General features: G+C 39.5%; 3 protein-coding genes across 3 annotated transcripts; 1 reads left to right on the top strand and 2 right to left on the bottom strand.

Moving 5' to 3' along the window:
• Positions 1-1,842: 1,842 nt before the first annotated feature.
• Positions 1,843-3,323, bottom strand: LOC140943615 (alpha-(1,3)-fucosyltransferase fut-3-like). The gene has a single exon (XM_073392731.1). It carries the CDS (start codon positions 3,284-3,286, stop codon positions 1,964-1,966), a length of 1,323 nt encoding a protein of 440 aa, XP_073248832.1. The 5' UTR covers positions 3,287-3,323; the 3' UTR covers positions 1,843-1,963.
• A 4,774-nt stretch (positions 3,324-8,097) lies between these two features.
• LOC140943713 (mitochondrial intermediate peptidase-like) lies at positions 8,098-13,459 on the bottom strand. The gene is made up of 3 exons (XM_073392826.1): positions 12,023-13,459; positions 10,843-11,325; positions 8,098-9,808 (listed from the first exon to the last, which is right to left on the bottom strand). Exons 1-3 carry the CDS (start codon positions 13,380-13,382, stop codon positions 9,522-9,524), a joined length of 2,130 nt encoding a protein of 709 aa, XP_073248927.1. The 5' UTR covers positions 13,383-13,459; the 3' UTR covers positions 8,098-9,521.
• A 358-nt stretch (positions 13,460-13,817) lies between these two features.
• LOC140942866 (dehydrogenase/reductase SDR family member 7-like) lies at positions 13,818-21,662 on the top strand. Its single transcript, XM_073391880.1, has 8 exons — positions 13,818-14,100; positions 15,718-15,830; positions 16,694-16,889; positions 17,422-17,468; positions 18,835-18,954; positions 20,156-20,328; positions 20,455-20,514; positions 21,378-21,662. Exons 1-8 carry the CDS (start codon positions 13,818-13,820, stop codon positions 21,388-21,390), a joined length of 1,005 nt encoding a protein of 334 aa, XP_073247981.1. The 3' UTR covers positions 21,391-21,662.
• Positions 21,663-23,213: the final 1,551 nt, after the last annotated feature.

The raw sequence follows: 23,213 nt of genomic DNA, 5'->3' as shown, positions 1-23,213 counted from the left end.
ACCATAAATATTATTATTATTATTGATATTATTTTGGATAGGTGGTCGCCTACCGTAAGGGAGTTAGCCGCTTTTAAGAGGTGGTCGCACATGAAGTTAAGACTGTATTCTCATATTATACAGGGGCACCCAACGTCAATTTTCGGAAATTATCTGTTCGGAACGCAATTTCAGATCTAGAATTTTCGGAACATTTGTTGTAAAATTTCTTGCTTACCTGCCTCTCCTAGGATTTTCGAACATCTGAAAAATGGTATAATTGTCCATTTTTAACGGATTTTTACCCTAAGAAGGTCACCTAGAATTTTCGGAAGCCTTTTTCTGGCTGAAATTTTCGAAAAGGTAAGTTTTGATCCCTATAATTTTCGGATCACTAGACTTTCAGCTAGGAAATCCGAACAGATGAAAAATTTTAGGGGATAAAAATATGTCTATATCTACCGTTTAAATACTAAAATAAGTTTTTAAACAATGCTATGTTAAGTGGTTTTGAACTATATTCTCCTTGGGTGCCCTTGATTATAATATGCAGTCTGCTCTCTTTAGTTCAGGTCAATTCACCTTTGTCAAAGGTGAGGTTGTATTAAGCGCAGCAAGGGAGCAAAGTCGATAATATCAATTTTAGGGTAACAGGATCATGTATAGAATACAGTATTTCGGTTTTAGGTCAAAAATGTGCTAAAATAATCTGTTAGCTTTGGTCCTTCTTTCCTTCTACTAGGGCAGGGTATAGCGGAGAAATCTATTTTACCAAAAGTAAATCTTAAAGTTGCAATCAAATGACTAACGTTTACTTGTACTAAATGTATAACAGGTGTTCTTTACCAAGGAGAAACAAAGAAATCAAAAAAGCAAACGGGAAAAGAATTTGCGTTAAATTACTAGCCAAATAACAGTAAAAGTTAAGTAAAATAATCATACCTTTAATCTTTGTCAGATTAGTTTTCAACACCGCAGGCGAGAGGCATGCCTCTCCGGCTTCTTCACACCCTTCTTCTTAGGTGAGGTAACTAGTTTTAAATATTCAATTGATGCAATTGTTATGCCGATATATCGGAGCAAACAAAGAAGTAAACTTGTAAAACAATTTTCAATTAATGTAATATTTATTAGAATGTCGGCTTTAAAAACAAAATTGAAAACGACACCTTTTCATCAAAGAGCACTCAATTAACGTACCAAAAGGGTTGAAGACTTTACTGGCAAAATTGAATGCATGCGCACTCCAATATTTTAATTCATAAAACATGTGAGTTAGGAGCAAATAAACGTTGTAAATATAATATTAGATGTGTTATTTTACCCCCAAAAAGCAAACAAACAAAAACCGACGGTTGAGTGACTCTTTCCTATACTGAGCCAGGCCAGTCAACCCCAATGTTTTTACTTCCCTTTTCCACGACATATTATGGAAATATTAAATATTTCTTCCACAGACTAAGGATTAATTGTATTATGCTGGGGAAAGAAATGCAGAATAAGTGGGATTTATATTTATTTTTGTTACTCGAGATGTGATAGCCAAATCACGTAAAAAAAATATCATTTATCAGATTTTTTTTGTCCGATTCAACTTTTATAGCGATCGACTTGCTACTCACACGCCTCACTACTGCGCGTGCTCAGCTCCAAAGTTTTGCCTCATTAATACAGCAGATGTGTTTGAAAATGTTCTGACATTAAAACGAAAGAGAACGAGCAATTAATAGCAATGCAGCATCAACAAATACTCCAAAGGGCAAAATACTTATGATTAGTTTTAGATGCCAATCGTAAATCTGATGTTTTATCAAAATTCACGAGGCACGACGGCTGAACAAATAAAAAATATTTTTTAACTGCAAGAATGCACCGTTTTAAGAGGGAACCGAGAAATGACAGAAAAATATGAATATTGCAGTACTGTCCCAAGGACTTTTGTCCAGGATTGTAGCTACAACGTAGCCCCTCTCGCAGGCTTCAGTCAATCAAAGAAGCGGGTGCTGTATCCCCAGCGATCCTTCTTACTCTCCATGACGAGTTTTCTGAGCGAACGTTCATGTGGTTCACAGTCGGAAGTTCGATTCCAAAAAGAATCTAATTCATGGTAGACCTTGGGTTGAAGAAGCTCCTCATGGAGTGCTTTGCAAATGTGACAAGCGAACTGGGGCATGTGTTTTCTTTGGCTGCCGAATTTCCGTCGCCATTGAAAGTATTGATTGTAAGCAGTGTCGTTTTTATCAAGATACTGGAGGTAAAGGGCTAAGGCTTTTACTGAGGGAAAGTCTTGAGCACTAATAAATGATCCTGGAGGAGCTATAGGAATGTAAATATCTTTGGCAAGAACGACTGGTACAACCCTCCAGTCTAGCGTATTCCAAAACTTCTCTGTAACATAATCAGTACATGCCGCATTTTCAAACGACAAGTAAAATTTATAAGTTTTGAAAAGTTCGACGCATTCTTGAGAACCTCTAGAACATTTGTTGTTTTGCCCGTATACACTACCACATTTACCATAAACATCAACTTGGATGTGTTTAAGTAACTCCTTTACATATATTCCCCTAGTTTGCGGTCCGCAATTAGATACAGCCCATGCAACGAGTTTGTCTTTACCTTCAGCGTAATTTGTGTCGTTCGATGTGCTAGCCGCTGGCAATTGAAGTGGAAAGAAATGTCCGTATGGTAATGAGAAGTCTGATGTCCTTTTAAATGTCAGAGTCCAGTTAAAAAATCCTTTAGGTATGAAAGAAATATCCGCTATGTCTGGGTGAAGCAAACTTTCTTGTGTAAGAATTGCTATGCGTTGGTAAGAGCATCTGTATTTATGAATCTGCTGAATTTCTTCCCATCTTGGCGTATCTCCCTTATACCCAAGATGAAATATGACGGCGTCACTTTGTCCAATATCGTCAACATCGTAGGTTATTCTGCACTTCATCGATGGACAATCCGCGAGAAAGCTTTCATTGGAGTCCATTCCCCACCAGGGCTTTCCACCAAACCACGTATTATAGAACAATATCAGTTTTGTACTGTTATATTCATGTGAAACATTTGCTGTTTTTCGCGATCGTTCAACATTAGTAGTTCTAGGCTTACACTGCCATGGACTTAATAACCTCGCTGGATGTAGTATTTTTTCGTATATTACTTTCATCGATATCAAAACGGAGGCAAGAACAGTAATTAAAATCATATGTCGCCGCTTGGCAGCGAGTGGACATCTAAAAAATAAAGTTTTCATTCGAAACTTGCCTGAAAACGAATTAAATGTTCCGATGAAATTGTTGTCTCCCAGCATTGACTTTATCAAAGTTGACTTCTATATGCTAATCAGCGACTGTAACCTGCTCCAGCTGAAGTGTTTTTCATGGTTTAGCATATAATTTTTGCTCGTGAAGGTTGTCACGTAATGGTCGGTCACCAGTGGCATCAGGTCACAAAGCATCAGAGACCTTTAGGAGGGTCTCAATGGGGTTAACCGATGGGCGTGAAACGGCCAAAAATTTAGTCGATAGCCGTAAAAACTGAAAAATTTCTGGTTTTCCAGAAGAAGGTGGAGAGCAAAGCAAATGTGGAATCCTCCTCCGCTAACTTGTTGTTGTTGAAGACAACTGCAAGTTAGCGGAGGTTTTCTAGTCATTTTTTTCCGTACGAATTTTATCTGTTCGTTATTTTTTGTATGATTTATTAGGAATCATGAAGAATCTCGCACAGAAGGTTTAACTCTCAGGGGCACCCAATGGATCTGTTCCTCAAAATATCTGTTCTTCAGGCACATTTTTGCTGGCTGGGAGATGTGAAAGAAATAATAGTCCTTGGAAGGAAAGCGTTGCTGGGAAAAAGATAATTCAGGGTGTCGGAGGGGATTTGAAGTCCAGAATAGCTGCTACGGGTTACTTGTATGGGTTACTTACCACTCAAGATCTGAATTGTGCCCTATGAAACTTCCCAGTAAGTCAAGTTGCAGGTTGTAAGGTTGCTGGCTGGGAACTCTTCCATCAGTCTTGCTGGGAGTGAGGAACAGATAATTTTTTTTCCAGCAATCTCCCAAAATGCTTAAAATAGTCTCAGAAAACTTTATTCACGCTTTGTTGTTGTTTTTAGGTCTTTTTCTCAAAATTTCCCGTTGGGTGCCCCTGAACTCTTTACAGACAAGGGCAGAAGGAAGAGGCCAAGGAACTATTCAAAAAGGAGGGCCTGAGGGCCGCTTCGATGACATATATATATTACAAAAAAAATATCATATTTTTCAAGACGAATAAAAAGGAAATGAAAGAAAGTATTCTGAGCTGATCGTGTAGTGAAAGTATTCTAAGCTGGTTCGATCGTGACCGCGCGAGTATATTTATAATACTAAAGATGCCGCGGAATGGAGTCACCATTCACGCACGTAGGTAAACTTCAAGTGGCATTTTGACCCGTAAAACGGCGGGGCCCGCTGGGGCCCGCCGACCATTTCAGATTCTTGAACAACAAAACTCAGGGGCACCCAACGACAATTTTCGGAAAAATATCTGTTCGGAAGACGATTTGAGATCTAGAATTTTCGGAACATTTGTTGTAAAATTTTTTGCTTGCCTGCCTCTCCTAGGATTTTCGAACTGATCTAAAAACTACTATAGTTGCCCATTTTTAACGGATTTTTACTCTTAAAAGGTCACCTAGAATTTTCGGGAGACTTTATTCTGGCTGAAATTTTCAAAAAGGTAAGTTTGATCCCTATAATTTTCGGATCACTAGACTTTCAGCTAGGAAATCCGAACAGATGAAAAAATTTTAGTGGATAAAAATCCCGGGGGGGGGGGGGGTACTGCCAAATATGGGCTATATAGGTATGTGCCGCTGTGAAGGGTATGGTTTTCAAGCAGTTTACTCTAGGATAGGGTATATAAATCAGAGCGTTTGGGTCTAGAATAGGGTATCATTTTTCAAGAAACTGATCAGTTGGTTATGCCTATATCTACCGTTTAAATACTAAAATACGTTTAACAATGCTATGTTTAAGTGATTTTGAACTATATTCTCGTTGGGTGTCCCTGAAAACTAATAGATTATGCTTAAAATGGAGGTCAGGGGTCGTTGAACACAGAAAAGATATAGACTGAAAAGCATAAACAATAGCTCTTAACTAAACAAAGGGATTATGCGCATGAAGAATTACAACGAACAATATCAATAGAAAACAAGCATGCATCATATTGTTTTAAGAACTGCGGCTTGCTACATCTGTCTACTCAAACTTTTCCAAAAAAAATTATCGTAAATCACTTGATAAACGGCGAAAATGGAAGAAAATCGAAGACACTACCCGCACAAGGGTGAAAGAATCAGTCTGCCATCTGCAATGATGTGATTGGACAAAATTGGTCACGTGGACCGTGTCCAACACCGCCTGACCGTTAGCCGTAAATAGAGCAAAAAAGAGTTAACCGTAAAAGAAAATGTTCCCTATATTTGTTAATTTTAAGGAGGGTACTAAACTCACTTATGGTTGCGTTTTTTTATTTCCCGGCTAGTGTGACTCCTTACGCACATTCGGTAATATAAAGCGCCTTCTAGGTGATGACCAAGACCTAGGCTCCATTTCCGCCGCTTTATCGGGGAACCAATTTTTTTCCATAGCGAACGTGTGGCTTCTTGATGGGGATTAATATTTGCGATTTTCAGGAGGTCGTCCCCTCGAGACACTAGTGAAACAACACGCAGAGATGTCACTGTTTGTAAAACACGTTGCCGATAAACAATATTTCCCTGTTTTTCTCTGACGCTACGGTAGACATTGCCATAGTCCCTGTACGGCGTCTTCCCACGCAATCTCGGTCAAGGCATTTCGGTGGCGAACTCGCTCGGACCACGTGACGTGACCCGAAACGCGTTAGCCGCGCGAAATAATGAGGCCTAGAGACAAGGCAACGGCAGACAGTCGTTCCGTACAGTCCTTCGCTATCATTAAAAACACTGGAGACGGGAATTTTGTTATTGGCTGTTTTCACACTAGAGCTAGAAATGGTTTATCCTTCTGAGACTAGCCTGTGTACAGTCGCCCCCTTCCCGACAGACACCTCTTCTCCGATTTTTTCTGAGGGGAGGGGGAGGCTGTACACAGGCTATCTGAAACGGATGACCGTCTTTAAACTGTCCGTCGAAATTGACGGATAAAGTCAGGCGGATTGTTCATTCAAAATTAAAACTATTCCATTTTCAAAGTAAGACGTATTACCTATCTGACGCGAATCATCAAACGGATAACCCGTCTCACATGCACGAATAATCCGTCTCTAGTGTGAAAAAGGCCATTTCTGTTGTAATGAACCTTGAGTTAGGCGTTCGCGTGTGTGCTTTGCTTTTTCACAAAGATTATTTTTAAATTGGCTATGGACATTTCTATGTGTAAAATAATATTAGAAGTGGAATACTTTATAAAAAAGTATGATCTATCAAATGTTAAAATTTTTTCATCCCGAGATGATCCTAAGACCTTTATTTTGCTTTAAAGATACAAAAAATATAGGTTAATTAACATTTAACTTTTTGAAACAAAAGAAGTTAATTTTTAACTTTTTTATTAACCGTAACTGAAAAAAATTTACCCATAGCCGTAAAAGAGCCAAAATTTTAGCCGATAACCGTAAAAGCCACTACCCCATTAAGACCCTCCTTTAGCAATTTGCAGTTATTGACATATCACGCAACAGTGCTCAGGAATAAAATATATTACTGTACTCGAAAATGAGGGGCACCCAACGCTTCAGATCTCTAGAAATGCATAGCTAATGCATTCTAAGCGGAGCTATAAAATTTGCATCTGCTCTGTCATCCGAGGGGAGCTTGAGGATTTTCGAAATTACAAAGGCTTCACTGTTCTTTTCCCGAAAAGTTTAGATGAAATTGATCGTTTTAAGAAAGTGAGTTTTTTTCTAATTCCTCACGTGCACTCCATCATATCTTTGAATCCGAAAATTTTAGGTTTCCTTTTTGCTACGAAAATTAGCCTATAACAATGGGAATGAAATGTGAAAACTTCAGAGCTTCAGAAAATCGTATATAGGAATTTTTTTAAAAAATCGAAAATTGTACCGTAACGGAACGCTCACCTAAAATTTTTTAGCCATATTCAAGCCCCTCCATGTATAAGCCCCTCCAAATATAAGCCCTCCGAACCGGTAACCCCTGACGTTTGCAGCTAGTAGCCTGCGGATGATCTTTGTCAGTCAAAGAGGCTGCAAACGCATTTTGCTGATTTCGGCGAGAGGCTTTGCGATATCGTGAAGAAATGTAAAAGCATGTAAACATCCTTGTCTTCTTTCGTCGCTGGTCGATGTTTTCAAGCCATACCGCTTATAACTTTGTGGCTCTTTATGTTTTCCCAGGGTTGCATTTTATAGCGCGTGAGCATACATGTAATTAATCTTTTATGCCACGAAACGATTTCTTTCGGTGATAGACACACATGTTTAAGCGTTGCAAGCTCAAAGCTTCAATGCTCTGATTCCATATTTGGGCAAAACAATTTTGCGAACTTCTGATTGGACGGCTGCTTCGGCTAAAAAACCCGAGCATGGTTCTAAACAGATAAGGGGAATTTAGACGCTTCGGGGTTATATGCTTCTGATGAAACAAATTTACCTATTTAAAACTGTAGCCTGAAATTACAGAAAGAAAATAGAATTTCCGGTTTGTAAAAAGGAAAATTTCGCCGACCTTCAAGCGCACTGAGAAAGGAGCGCTTGTGCCAGTCCTACTCCGCATTAAACAGATACGGCGTAACGGACTACGGCTACGAACTACGGCTGAAAGAGCGTTGTCCTTTGTTTGTAGCACTGGGTTGAGTCGTGCAAATATAGAACGTTAAGATTGCAGTACAGACAGTAGACTACGAGAAAAGGGGCGGAGAGGGAAACAACACGCAAAGATTTTCTTGTTTTCATGTTCAGTTCACAGAAATGCAAGTATGTACATGTGATCTTATCTTTGGAATAATGAGCAAATTCTCCATACCTGGGGAAGCAATCACGTCGGGTGGAATTGGTGAACAAAGTTTTGGTTAAACAGTTTTTTAATTTTTCGCCAACGAATACTTATGTCAAATGTTAAAGAAATAAACAGAAATAATAATAGTTCATTTATTAGATTTAGAAGATGGACTTCTCCGATTACTGATTAGTTTGAAATATCGAAATGCCGAGTTTCGATTATCTCACAGATGTTTATATCATTTTCATTCAGCAAAAGCGATATAAAAACTCGCATAAACAAAGGTTACACAAGCAGAAAGACACACTAATCAATTCGAACAAACGTTGAAACTTTCAGGTGCGAAGAGAAAGTAAATTACTTGCATGATTTCTGTTCTTGGCCGTCAATCTGAATTCTGCGTATAAACGGCTAAGCTTATTTAAATATGAGGCTGCGTGCAAACGGACGCAACACTGTTGGATGTTACGTGTTGCGTCCGTTTGCACACCCTGTTGCATGTTGTTGGATGTTGTTGCGTGTTGTTGCGCAAAGGGTGAAACCAGTCAAACTTTTCAGCCAACAACTCCCAACATTTTTTTGTTCCGTGATCACCGAAGCGTAGTGCAACAATGTTGGATTCGTTTGCACAGCTCTTCCAACATTGTTGGGGCCGCGCACGCTCATTACGCATGGTTTACAAAGACTTATGGGTTGTATCCTTCCCACGATGCACTGCAGGCCCCAACATCGTTGAAAGTTGTCGCATCCGTTTGCACACCACTGCCAACATGCACGCGACAACTCCCAACATTGTTGGCGCAACAATGTTGGGAGTTGTTGCGTCCGTTTGCACGCAGCCTGAGCTTAGTTTTAGATACAAATGTAGTCACAACTTTAAGTGGTTCGAGTATTTTAAAAGCGTAGATGTGAGCAGAAATTAGACACAACTTACATATTTCGCTTTCCTCTCAATTAAAGCAGGTGAATTGAACACTTTTTTACGAAAAGACAAGATTCTAGAATTACTGTGACAGCAAAATGCGAACAGAATGTTCTCCGTAGTGGCGACTACGTGAAACAGCTCAACAACTCACCGTAGCGGCAGGACTATGTGGGAACAATGAACAGTCACGTGGTTCTGATCATGCGCAGTAGTATGTTTAACCGTAGTCGTAGTCCGTAGTCATCCTATCTTAAAGTCCCTATTACTTGAAAAGCGGAGCGCTTGTTTCATCGCCCAACTTTTATCCGCCCTGGGCGAAAGGAAGTCTCGGCCCGCATTTTGAGTGCGTTTGAGACCGGGCCGATACCCTGTCGAATTGTACTATGGGACTACTGCGTCTCGCGCTTCTTTTATCGGCCATTACGAAGTTTCATAGGAAACTGGGTTCAAATTCGTGCCACGAAAAAGTCCCACAGTGCAATTTCGACACCACACTGACACAGACTCACGCGCCAAAATGAGCAATAGTAGGAATCCTTGTCACTTCGTCAGAAGTCGGAAAGCACCGGAGCACCTTCGTCGGAAAGCATCGGAGCGCCTTCGTCGGAAAGCACCGGAGGTTCAGACTGAATGTTTATTGATAAAAAGGATTTGATGCTTTGAGATCCTCCCAAAGAGACTGCACCAGATCAGAAGTTGTCAACTTTTTCTCCAACATGTCCTCAACTAGCAGCCTAGGCTCTCGTCCACCTCCATAGGCCAGCATCGTGTGACGGTACCTATCGCCCATCTCACGTGAGAAGGGATTCTTAGCGAAGCACTGATGCCAGATGCGGGACGCTACAGCTCTGGACCATAAATAAGAGTAGTATTTAGCACCATAACCGTTGAGGTGGCTAAATCTCTGTTGCCAGGCTGTGCCTGTATTAAAATAAGAAACATGTGGCGTTATTGATCAAACTTACTTGAGAAAACAGCCGACATTTTGCGGCGCCACTACTGGTTCGTGGTTTCCCCACGAAATGACGTATAACGTATTCCAAACTGATGAAGTGTATCTACCCAGATCGGCAAAATTAAAGAACAGCTCCCCGAAAAATCTGTCGGCCGTCCGTCGGTAGACTGTCGGCAAACAGACGACCAACTGTCGGCCGACAAACGACCAACAGTCGGCTGAAAGTTTTCTCAATATAAACGGAAAAGTGTCGGCCGACTGTTGACCAACAGTACCAACAGTCGGTTAACGGTTACTTGCGAATAAGGACGACTAATTGCTAAATATTAACCAAATGAACCCGACAGTCGTGAAACAGCCCCTTTTGAGGGTCTCAATGGGGTGGTAGCTTTGACGGTTGACGGGTAATTTTTTCTAAGCTTGACGGTTGACGGTTGAAAATTATTAAGTAGAGAGTAAGTCCAAGAGTTAAAGTAAATCAGTTACTGACTTCAAAATTAGCTTTTGTATCTTGGAGGTTGTCTTGGCCTTTCGCTTTTAAATTTCGAAATGTTTTCAGACACAAGCAAGTTATAAGGTCTTGTTATGTCCAGAGAGTGTGTTTTTCAGAACATGGGAACTGAGTTTTCCAGTTTAGAGATTCTTCAGGAGCCCAAAGTCCGTGTGAAGATCAGCTGAAATAGTGAAATTTGAGATACCTTAAAACTTTTGGATGGTCAATATTAATCTACGTTTTGACGGGTTGCGGTAAAAAATAACCTTTTTGGACGGTTGACGGTTAAATTTTAGGCCGTTTGACGGCTGACGGTTAACTCCATTGAGACTCTCTTAAAGGGATAAAAACATGGGAGCAATTTTGGTTTCTAGGAAACTGCCCACCACCTACCCCGCTCCTAACCCAACATTTTGCCCCAAGTGAGAAGTAAGTGTAATTTTGACTTAAAGGGAGGGGTAGGTGGGAAGTTCCCCAGAAGTTTACCTAAATTGATCCAAAACATACCTGGTGCGTGTGGGATCACTGTATATTCTTCCTGTACTTGAGCAAGGATGTCTGTCGTTGAACCAGTTAGTGGATGTGTTCCATGATATATCTGATCAATCATCGCATAGAGAACTTGTCGTTGCATCTCCAGCGCACCAAACATGGACCTCCCCTGACAAAGACGAACAGCTACTTCATCGGGCAGGCTCTGCCCTGTTTTGTAATGCTTTGCAAACGCAGTTAGCACCCTAGGATCCCATGCAAAGAACTCCATAAGCACTGATGGGACTTCAGCAAAGTCTGTTGAACATCTGGTGCCTGTGACATGTTGGTACTGAGTTCGAGCAAGCATAGAATGCATTGCATGCCCCATCTCATGAAACAGATTTTCCACCATGTTGTGGGTGAGGAGGGAAGGGGATGAGGGACCAGGTAATGGAAAATTGCAGACCAGGACAACAACTGGCAGCTGGTAGGTTCCATCTTCAAGTAAACGACCCCCTTAAAAAAGGATTAATAGCAAATTCTAGGCTTTAAATAATTATTGTGGCTTCACCCTGTGCAATTATTTCTAATCGGGTCTAGTTACGTATTGCTTAAATTGTGATAACCACTGAAAGGATCATAATTTTATCTTCATTTAAAATTTGTCTTTCCGCAGTTAACATCCTCTTCATGTTTCATTCCTCTTATGGGTTAAGATGAACTCAACAAATTGGGCTGCTCCCAATGTATAGGTCTTCATAGCTGAAAAGATCACTGCAGTGCTAATGTAGAGGCCATGGGTTCAAATCCCATTGAAGTACCAATTTTTTTTTTTCGGCTTTATTTGCAATTGCTTAAATTGCAATTACCACTGTGACGATCATATCTTCATTTAAAAAAACTAAGAAAGGACCATAACCAGGGGGACACTCCCACAAAATTAATAAAATCTGAGCTAGATGGGTATGTGCCGCCTGGTAGGATAATTATGGTTTTTAAAGGTCTCAATCCTTAAAAAAGCCAAAAGAATGTCTACATAGGAGGCTATAATCCAAGTTCCACCAACAAGGAATCAGGAATCCAGTGCTTGGAATCCAGAATCCAAAAATGGGGCGACTTACAGAGAGTACATTTTGCAGAGAATTACAGTAACATTTCTACTGCCCTATAACAACTGCAGATTAACCTTACTGCCCTTAGCCACACTATTCACCTCTGATTGTAAAATGTGAATCCTGCTGCAGCTTCTCTTCTCTATTAAAGAAGTCACAATAGATATAACCCAGCAAACCCTCTGCTTCATGAACCACACCCAGTTTTTGGACATAAGGGGACCAAAGCTCTCCCTCAGCTGGGTCTTGGATTTCTAAGGAGATCCCAAACAGACTCTTAAACAGAAGGTTTAGACCCTCCATACAGGCACCCAGTGGAAAATATGCTGATATAGATGAGCTATTGAGTTTTGCAGACTGATATTTTGCCATACTAGAATAATAGTGAAGATCCCAGGGCATAATTGGCTCTGTATTAGAAGCTTTTGATGTGTGTTTTTTCAGTCCAGTTAAAATGTCCAATTCTTTCTTTGCTGGTTTACGAAGCATGTTAGCGGTAAGTTTTAGAAAATCCATAACATTTTCTGGTGTTTTTGCCATTGTTCCTGTAAGGGCACGATGGGTAAAACTTGGGAAGTTAACCAGTCGAGCAAGTTGATGCCGTGCACTCAGAAGCATCTCAAGAGTGTTGAGCTGGGTCTTTACAGGCTTCAAACAGGAGAGATAAACCAGCTCACGCAACTTTTCATTGTTTGAATCCAAATACGCAGATTCAATGATTACATGGCCATCACTGACTGGATAAATACCAGTCAGTTTATCTGCCATTGGAAGATCAGCCAGTGGTACTTGAACAGGCATTGATGCCATTTGAGAAAATTGTGCACCAATCACTAAGATTGCTTCCTGGAGTTCAACAAAAAGCCTACGTTTCTCCTCATCCAAGTGAATCCCACTTTGTTCAAAGTCAAACAAAAACAACTCTGCAACCCTCTTGGTTTCTTCATCCATCTGTTGCTTGTCTTCATTAGAAAGCATTTTTCCCAGGGCTTGATACAAGCCTGGGTGGGTATTGAGCTCCTCTACATAGCTACTGATTCCCCTTGAAGTATCTTCAGCAGCGTTTCGGAAGCGATGATCAGGATGTGTCAATCTTACAAACTCAGCCAAATCGGCAGCTGCACACAAAGTGTCTGACAGCTTGTCAAACAGCCCCACTAACCGAGGGGTGGGGGGAGATTGGAGGACATTATTGACAATTTTGCCTCCTTCAAATAAAGCCTTATTTTTCAGCTCAGTAAATCCCGATGTGTCAGTTAGCTCTGGCTTCCCAAAAAGACCAGTGGGTCTTAAATAGCGATCTTCTCTTGGATGTGGTGAATTGAAAGCTGTGGCCAATGGAGTCCATGTCGCAACACAACGACTGGCATCTGCTCTCGCACGAGGAACACTTCTTCCCCAAAGCGCAAGTGGAAGGCGACGGCTTTGTAGGGCAATTCGGCCGTAAAAAAGTGTCTCCATGATATTAAAGCTTTGTGGCTGGTTTTCACACAGGGAACATTTTCTGATCACGTTCTCACCACGCCATCTTGACTTTGAGAGACCTCTGTGGAAAAGAGCGCCATATAAAAATACACAAACGTTCCTGTACCAAAAACAAGTGTTTCACCGGGTCCCTGTGAGGTCGGGCAGTTTTAATTTTGTCACCACCCCCTGCAAAAAAAAAAAAATAATAATAATAATAATGATAATAAAGAAAGACAGAAATGAAAAATAATAATAATAATAAAGAATAAAAAAAGAAGGTAGAAAAATCTTATTTCAATTTTTTTCATATTATAATAAGCAAAGAAAAAAATTCTGTAGACGCAAACTTTTCCGGTACCCCTCCCACGGCAACGAATTTTTTTACCTTAGATTTTACATGACGCCTGATACAACGTATTTCCTCACTGCATGACGAAGCGTCTCGAGACCATCACCATGTTTCTCTTTGTAGCAATTATCGCGATCATTTTGTTCATTATTTTTGTTTTAGATTGTGATTTTATTCTTAAATTCAAGGAGAAGTTCGGTGCAAAGCCGGAGGAAAAACTTCGCGGCAAAGTGGTTTGGATAACTGGAGCTTCAAGTGGAATTGGAGAACACTTAGCCTATGAACTTGCAAAATGTGGCTGTAAATTAGTGCTGTCTGCAAGAAGAAAAGAAGAATTAGAAATAGTGAAAGGAGGATGTGTGGGTGAGCTACTAACTCCTTCTTCTTTCTTTTTGAGGTTGAATATCATAAATCGCAGTACGCGGACCAGCTCGATGTAACAGAAAATCCTTCAATAAGAACGACCGAGACCAGGTTTTATGAGCCCGCGAGACTGAGCATCCCACCCAAACCCTTGTTTTCACTAAAACCGCTGGGCGCCACAACCTGGTTGAGGTCGTTGTTGTCAAAGGTCTTGCGTTGTAACAAGTAATTGCATGAGGTGTGGGAGAGGGGGCAATGTCGCCCCAACCCTCTCTCATCAGGGGCGGATCTAGGGGGAGGGTGCAGGGGGTGCGCACCCCCCCCCCTGAGATGACCTGCGGTTTTCTAATACAACTGGTATTCTGCAAAAAAAAAAAAAAAACTATGTAGTTTATTGGTGTTGAAGTAGAGCAAGAGACGAGTGCACCCCTTGCTAAAAAAAATCCTGGATCCGCCCCTGCTCATGATTTTTCCACTGCCGTCATTGCCATCGAGTACCAGTTCAGTTTCATCCCACTTTATTTTCGTGTTTGCACTTTCTCAATTCAGCGGATCCGACTATCTTGGAACCTGGAACAGGCTATATTACATATATAAGGCTGTTTTTAGCTCCAATTTTTGTGTTGGCCATGAAAAATTGGGTTTAAACAGCTGTGGACTGGCATGAAATTGAATTGATTATCATTCTGCAAGCATTAGACTCATGCCTATAGGTCCGAGAGTTTGCAGGTTTGAATAGTAAAATGCACACCCAATTCAAGACCCTGATTCCAGAAAGCACAAAACCTTTTCCTAGTTCAGACCCAAATGGCTAAAATTTATACCCAGTTTCAGACCACAGGGTTTGAGCTAGGATTTGATCACTGGGGGACAATTTGTCCCCTTGGCTAAAATTTTGGGGGACATTTTCATTTTTAGGGGGACAGAAATTTGTACACCCTTCTGCTGATGCAAAAGGGTTTGTCATCTTAGCAGGGCTTCTGATAGGTCTCGGAAGAAAAAGTCAAATTTCGCGGGATTTTTAGGGACAAATTCCCGGAAAAATCGGCCGATTTCGAGGGAGCTTTCGGGGCAAACTTCACCGAAAAGCAATCAGTAAAAAACGGCCGATTTTGTGGTTATTTTCACGGCAAATTTCGCTACAAATCGATCGGTTTTGCGCTGATCAGACCAGCCTTTTCAACGTTTTTCTAACAGAGGTCATCATTTGCTCTTTCAACAACAATACGCTCCAAACCCTGGCCTGGCTCAAACCCTGAGACCATAAGGCTCAAAATCCATAACCCTTAGCACTCCACTCACTTACAGTATATTATAGCTTATAGAGAAGTACCCCCCAGTCTGATAAGCTTGTCACTGCAAGAACTGTTAATGATGGGCCTAGACTTTATATGTATGATAAGAATTTCATTGAGTGATGTTAGAATCAGACGTACCCAGCCACTTATCCTCAGCGCTTATATCTAAATGTCTTGAAAAGGAGGAATATGAAAACTAATCAAGGGGTCAGGGGTGGGAGTGCTAAAGAGATTAAGTGTAAAGATTTCAGGTTGACTTCTTGGCTCCTTTGATAATGCTGCTGTCATTATTTATTTTTGTCTCTTCCTTTTTCATTAGCCCTTGCAGGAGACCGATCACTGGTTACGGATGTGTTGGTTCTTCCCTTGGATATCACAGAGTGTAACAAACACAAGGATCATGCTCAGACTGTTATGAATCATTTTAACAGGGTTGGTATAAAAACAATATACGTATTTGTACTTTGTATGAAAGGATGAAATGTGTTGAAAGGGCTGGCAGATTCAGGGAAAAGTCTGGGAATAAAAATTTCATTTTTCTAAATAAGCTAACAGTTTAGTAAGGTCCCATTCATGCTTATGGGAAGGAATTAGAAAATGCTACATAATCACTGTCTAACATTTTCCACCCACATCACTCTGGAGAAATTTCAGTATGTATCTTATGTTTCTCGAGTTTTGCCATATTTAAAAATTAGATTAAAAATGTTTTTAAGCAGTTTAAAAAGGTTGGCTTAAAATAACAGTGATTTTGTCACATTGAACTTTGAATGGTGAAAATTGCAACCTCACAGCTGTACTAACTTTAATAATATCATTTTTGCTTAGCTTTTAAAAATTTTTCTTGTTTAACTGCCACCGTCTCTGAAGGTCTCCTGGGTGAGACATTTCTTCATTATTCCAGTACTGTGATAGCCTGCACCACAGACGAAACTAAACTTTTGGTTAAGTCCGTTTGCGAAACAGCACTGAAATCCTTGTTCTAGACCTCCCCTGTGTGCCAGTATTTGAGTACGGGCCATAATTGGCCTGTTAAAAAAAACATTGTCGATTTGCCAATCAGGTTAAATGGAAATTTGAAACTAATTCCTGGTAATGATCGTTGAATCCATTGGGGGCCCAAGACATGGATCTCGATGCTGCTTTGCAGATGTTATTGACTGAGGTTATTACATCTGTAGCGCAGGCTAGTACAGCGAGCACTATAATCAAACTCTGCAATAATTGATTAATTCATTAACTTCACTAGTTTGTACTCAACAGTACCACATTTTTTATACTGCCTTTTTGTTTAGGTTGATATTTTGGTTAATAATAGTGGTAGATCACAGCGAGGCTTAGTTCTTGACACCCCAAGTGTTGATGTTGACCAAGCCATGTTGGATATTAATGTCATTGGGCCAGTATCTTTGACCAAGGCAGTTTTACCCCACATGATCAAACAGAAATCAGGACAGATTATTGTTACAAGTAGTGTCGCTGGCAAAATTGGTGAGTAGTAATAATAGTAATAGTGATGATAATAATAATAATAGTAATAATAATGATAATAATAATTTTTTCTCTAAAAACCCTTGCTGTGAGACTTAAGTGTTTTTAGTCGGTTCAGCTACCAAAACAAATTTTTTTGTAAGTATTGAAGTACAAATGAACTGATGCAATTCTCAGAGAGATATAGTTAGCTCTGGTTAGCTGTGAAGGTGAAAAAATCAATGATGTCAGGCAAGCGTGCAAAGAAAGTAGTATCCGATAGCCCAGGGCTGGTGGACTTTGCTATTGGGCTGGTGAATTCTGTTCCAATGGGCAAGTGAATTTTTTTGACGAATCCAAAGTACAGAAGATTGTGAAATCAAGTCTGCTCATAAAAAAGTTACTGGGCTAGTTGAAATAACTTTTGGGCTAGTAAAGGCTAGCTTCAGCTGGCCAGAATGGCAAGCTGTAAAAATGACTTTCTTTGCATCCTGGATGTGTTGAATATGGCTTCATTGTATATATGTTAAGTATGTGAATTTCTTTATTGTAGGATCTCCTGGTCAAGCCACTTACAGTGCAACTAAATTTGCAATTCAGGTTGGTTGCCTCAAGACCTTCCCTCATAATTATTTGGTCATTTAGTTATGCACATTTAGGAGCATGAAAGCATTTTAGATCACTAAGTTTGATAGCTATGCTGAATTAATGCATGATAACATTCTTTTACTCACATCAACTACCAGTTGTTTGCAAATGATTATACTACTTTCAATACTGAGCCGCTTTGTAGGTTGGCGGAGTGAAGTTGGGTGCATAACATTAATTTACACTGGTCCCTAATGGGACATTGGTCCACTGATCCTTTGGGATGCAGATAACTTAGGCCCAGTTCAACCATCGATCTTTTCATGTACTGAACTTATAAAAATACTGTAAGTTCAACGGTTGATTCAGACGACGAACTTAATTAGTTGGACTCAAATTATTCATTTTCACAATTTTCGTTGGTCTAAAATGCTTACAAGTGAAAATATATCTAATTTAGTAATAAATAAAATTATTTTATGCATTACAGGTAGGCTCGGCACATGAGTAGTTTGATGTTTTAAGCGAAGTCGTCCCACAGTCAAAATTCCCATGTGGGCCACTCGATCTTAATTCATGGGTCGACCCAAATAAGATATTTTGTACTTAATTGATTCAAACATCGATCTTTTCAGACATGTACTTAATTGACTCTTAATTGAAGGGAGTAGGTTCGGTACATGAGAAGATCAACGTTTGAACAGGGCCTTAGGTATTTTCCAGGTGGAGCCGAGAGAAATATTGAAATTCATGGGAAACAATTTTAAAATTAACTCCCATGCGACCAGTCATTAAAATAATAATTTGTTATTAAAGCCCTTGAAGGAGAACTTCAAATCACAGCAAAAGGTCTGACAACATTCCCAGGTAACAGGGCTCCCCTCCCTCTGACGTCATAGATTTTTCCATGTTGCCTGCTCAGGAACATTTGGCAGGAAACTAAATTACAATTATTTATAGAGATGGCATATAACGTCAAAGTAGCCAGTGAAGGCACAGGATTTTGGGGAAAAGATTCCAGCTATATGTAACAATAGCATTTTTGCTCCATTTAATAAGTTGGTTACCATGTGCAGTATAATATTTTCTGTGATCTAAGGCTGTGTATTACTTGCCTGTAAACAAGGAATGACATCAGGCATGGATCTGTAATCTGATAAATATATAATATATTTTTTATGTTATCAGCATTCACAGAATGATAAATGATAATTATTATAATGATTATGTGAGTCATGAAGTGAGTGGTAATTTATGTTAGAATAACAAGGCTGTCGCAAAAGCACTCTTCTTCTTCTCTGATACTTAGCCTAGTTTATGTTATTTTATTAACATCATTGCATTTAATAGCTTTCTAATTCTTGTTCTGACTTCCCAGGGTTATTTTAACACACTGCGCATGGAGGTTAATGAGCATGATATTGGAGTGACTTTAGTCTGCCCAGGACCCGTACAAACAGATGTTGTGGCAAATGCATTCACAGAAGATGTAAACAAGGTACATGACACATGCCCAGTATGTTCAACTCTTAACAAGCATCTCTAGAAGACAAACTCCTTGGACATAAGAGTTTGGGTGCAAATGTACTCGTTGCAGTTTTCAACTGTATGTTAAAGGGACTATACTTCTGTTTTAAATCAATTCTGTGCTGAAGTGCAGAAGATTATTATTATTATTATTATTATTATTATTAGTAATGGTAACAGGACTGAGTGGAGTCCCATTCGGTCTGTAATCAACAAGTGATTAACAAAATCGGATGACCGCGTAGCTGGAGTCCAATTTGTTTAATCATGAGTATGATTACAAACCGAATTGGACGGCACGAAGTTCTGTTACCAATTAATCATAACTTTAACAAAATTTGTGACATAATAGGCTATTTTTTCAATCAAAACACAAGAAAATTGAAATTTTGTTTTGCTAGCAGTGAAAAAAAGCGCCATTTAAGTGCGCGTGTGATGGCGTGTACTGTCCTATTAAACTGTCCAATTAAGGCTGAAATCAGGGCAGTTGATAGCCAATCAGATTTGACAATTTTGTTATAGTTATGATTATTATTAATATTATTATCAATTATTATTATTAATGCTCCTGTACAGTTATGAAGAAGTTAATCAAACAAATTTCATCAGGAAGTGCTAACCATAATAGCTTTTGTGGGGATTTTTTCAGGTATAGCATAACTAAAACTTGAAAAAGTTGGGCAACCCTTGAAACAGATGACAGAAAACAGTTTCAATGCCTACATTAATGTAGGCGTAAATAACAATACTGGAACATTATTAATTTTTTTGGAATTCAGTTGACACGGAGACAAGTTTTAGTTTCTTAAAAAGATAGCAAATGGAGTGACATAGCCTCTTTAATGCTTTATTGTCTTTATTTATCTTCTTTATCTTTGCTATGTGTTTTCTTTCTTCTTACAATACTGTGGGCTGTCCAAATTACCAGTGCAGTCGACTGTCTCTTAACGGACACCTCTATAAGACAGACACGTCTGTAAAATGGACACTTAGAGTTGGTCCCTGCATTTCTTTACTCCTTTTATTTGACTCTCTATAAGACGGACACCTCTCTAAGACGGATACTTAGTGCCGGTCCCAAAGGTGTCCATCTTAGAGAGAGTTGACTGTGTAATAATTTATAACCATACATTTTTAAGTTTTATTTTTCCCTTTTGTTGTTTTTTTGGCAGCAATTTAAGGAGAAGGCTGTTGTTCAACACGACAGTAAGAGAATGCCTCCAGAGAGGTGTGCCCATCTCATGGCTGTAGCAATGGCTAACAGGCTTGATGAAGTGTGGATTTCTCCAAACCCAATCTTGCTGTTTGTTTACATCAGTCAATACTGTCCTGTTCTTTATGACTGGTAAGTGAAAAAATGTGTGACTTCACCCTCTTAACACTCGCATACACATCACTACCACCACCACCACCACCACAACCAAGAAACTGGTTGAGCCTGATCAATACAAATGAAATCTGTTTTTATTAGGTTTGCCAAACGTGTTGGTATGAAGCAAGTCAGAAGAATGAGAGAAGAAACAGAATCAAGGTACTTAAATACCATAAACATGACTCCTTTAGCCAATTAAAAAATCAGAACTTCCAAAAGTTGCTTCCCCCGGCTCTAAATTATGTAACCTGAGACCGAGATACTCTGCAGAAATTTAGCGCACATAAAATATTGGAAAACTTGTCTGTCATTTTTTGTGATGGATGGCACTAGGACTGATAATGTGACAAAATTGCTTTATTGGTCATGTGCAGTATTAATCTAAACCACTGTGAAGGATTTGAAAGAGTAATGGTTTAAAAGAAGAACTAAACTGAAAGTTAAGTCTATAGTTTAAGAGATGTTGGCAAAGTTTGGACATTTTGACCAATTTTTATCACTTTTTCCCAGCCTTATTTTATAGGGGAGAACCCCCCCCCCCCCCCCCCCCCACACACACACATCAGCAGTATCTTTAACACTAGGGCAAAAGCCTAACTAGGGAACATTTGGTGGTGCAATGGCAGGCATGGATCCACCCCAGTTTCCATAATAAATAATAATAAATATATTTTTGATGGTAAAAAAACATTCCCATGTTGAAATCTTATTCTCTCTTGTTTATATCCACTACAATATGGAAATCAGACCTCGATAAAATAATCCGCTGATTGATAAGGCTTCATGAATGAATGAATGAATGAAACTGGCCAATATCCTGTTTGAATGACTCAGAAACCTAGGAAAGGGGACTTTTGGGGGTTTATCTTTGTTTTTCTCCTGTCTCCTTAAAAAACAACATATTTCCAAATTCTAATTTGATCAGGAATATGAGATAGACATAGAACCAGTACTTCATGTACCACTGAATCATTATTTTATTCATTTATTTTAAAACTTGTTCTGTGGTCTATATTTTCCAGGAAAAAAGAATGATGAAGAATCGGAGGATTTTTCTCCATGAGCGAGTGCATCTCGATGTTGTAATTTTTATTAATATGACAAAGACCATAAATATTAATAATAATAAATTGCTAACAGGCACAGAATCATTCATGAGACATTTTATTTTGGGTAATTAAAAATTGTTTCTGTGAGAGGTCAGGCATTCTTTTGGACCAGAGAGAACCTGAGGGTATTTTTCTTAAATTAATAAGTTATTTATCTGAATGGTATGTAAAAAGAACTGCTAATAAATTGTAAAATGTAAACCTTTAGTGCGTTGTGTTTGCATTTTTTTTAAAATATTAAGGGAAATGGTAATAAATTTGTTAGCGTGCGATACCGTTTTGGTAGAATTAGTGAACTTACGCAATAGGACGGGAGGGGAAAGAAGACGGAAGACCTTGCGTGACAAACGTGACGTGATTTTGTCAGAACAAACTTTCCGCCAAACTTCACCTTTCTTTTTAAAAACAGGGCTGGTATGTTTGTAATAAGACCAGAAAACTTAATGTTGAGTGATGATCACGACAAAACACGCAAGTAATAGCCCTGTCATGTTTGTCACACACGAGAGTTTTGCCGTCCTCTTCTCTCTGCCGTCCTGTTGTGTAAACCCCAGGGGCCCCACTCACATATTTTAATGACGGGGGGGTCCGAAGGATTTTTTGGGGGCTGACATTTTGGCCAAAAGGGATTTTTTTGGGTCTATGAAAGACGCCGGGATTTTTTTGGGTCGCGAAAACAACACAGGGATTTTTTTGGGTATTGTATTTTTCATCAGCTCAAATCAACAATAACATAAGCGCAATTTATTGCTTGTGTGGTATTACGGGATATTTCTGAGATTGTAATCTATGTGAAAAGTAATTACCGGCACTCCATGCGCATCTAATCCAGAGAGAAATATTCAATAGGTGATGATGGTCGAAGAGTCCAACTCAGTTCCCGGACTCGAACAGGGCGACTCAGGCGAGCAGTTGTGTACACCGCACATTAATCACAATTAATAGATCCGGTTTTTACTTTCCAATGCTGTTTGTAAGGATACAGTTTGGCTTAAATTTCTAATGAACAGTGTATTAATTTTCAAGTCTTATATTTGATACAGTTGAGTTGCTCCGAGTTGCTATATTTCACCACACTCCTATGTAACACGCCTGATGAAACACGATTTGGTGTATATGGATGTGTTCTATACCTGGTGGGAATTGTCTGTCCACCTTTTGAGATATCAGTTGCACAAAAACATGGTGAAAAGTCTGATACCACAAGGTCTGTTACATAGGGATGTTTCGGTACAATAGCAAGCAAAGAATGTGCTAAGGACAAGACATGCTGTAGACGTCATAATGAATATCTTCCTGTAAAGTTGTCGTAGAAGATAGGATGAAGAGACACTATTACAGTCATGCGAACTTTTTGTATTTGTTTTTGTATAGTTTTGTTTTTGACCAAAACCAAAGTTGAAGTTGGCATGTTTTAGGTTTCCGAGAAGATAAATAATAAAATTTGCTGATGCAAAAACACTGAGGGATTTTTTGGGGTATGCTAAAAGAAATAGGGATTTTTTGGGGTAGACAAATTCTGAAGTTGGGAATTTTTTTGGGTATAATGTATGAACCTCTGTCGGACCCCCCCGTCATTAAAATATGTGAGTGGGGCTCCTGGGGTGTAAACTCACTATTATTGGCGCTCTGTTCTGAACAACTATATTATGCTATTCAAGTTCTCTTCCCTGGACTATCCTCTGCATCCCCCATCCTTTCACATGGCCATATCTCCGAGGAGCTTTAGTGCTTGCGTCGGGGGTTTTC

Source organism: Porites lutea, chromosome 7, assembly GCF_958299795.1.
Source record: "Porites lutea chromosome 7, jaPorLute2.1, whole genome shotgun sequence".
Classification (NCBI taxonomy): Eukaryota; Metazoa; Cnidaria; class Anthozoa; order Scleractinia; family Poritidae; genus Porites; species Porites lutea.
The sequence above is the reverse complement of the archived record's forward strand: the minus strand, read 5'-3'. Positions and strand labels throughout refer to the sequence as shown.

What these genes read in the sequence shown, in the direction of transcription:
- LOC140943713 (XM_073392826.1), bottom strand. Translation starts at nt 13,382, where the DNA reads ATGGAGACACTTTTTTACGGCCGAATTGCCCTACAAAGCCGTCGCCTT. An exon ending in TTCACATTTTACAATCAGAG is followed by an intron (nt 11,326 to 12,022) that starts GTGAATAGTGTG and finishes TCCTTTTTTAAG; the next exon opens with GGGGTCGTTTACTTGAAGAT. An exon ending in AGTGATCCCACACGCACCAG is followed by an intron (nt 9,809 to 10,842) that starts GTATGTTTTGGA and finishes ATTTTAATACAG; the next exon opens with GCACAGCCTGGCAACAGAGA.
- LOC140942866 (XM_073391880.1), top strand. Translation starts at nt 13,818, where the DNA reads ATGACGAAGCGTCTCGAGACCATCACCATGTTTCTCTTTGTAGCAATT. An exon ending in TAGTGTCGCTGGCAAAATTG is followed by an intron (nt 16,890 to 17,421) that starts GTGAGTAGTAAT and finishes TCTTTATTGTAG; the next exon opens with GATCTCCTGGTCAAGCCACT. An exon ending in TGTCCTGTTCTTTATGACTG is followed by an intron (nt 20,329 to 20,454) that starts GTAAGTGAAAAA and finishes TGTTTTTATTAG; the next exon opens with GTTTGCCAAACGTGTTGGTA.
- LOC140943615 (XM_073392731.1), bottom strand. Translation starts at nt 3,286, where the DNA reads ATGCTGGGAGACAACAATTTCATCGGAACATTTAATTCGTTTTCAGGC.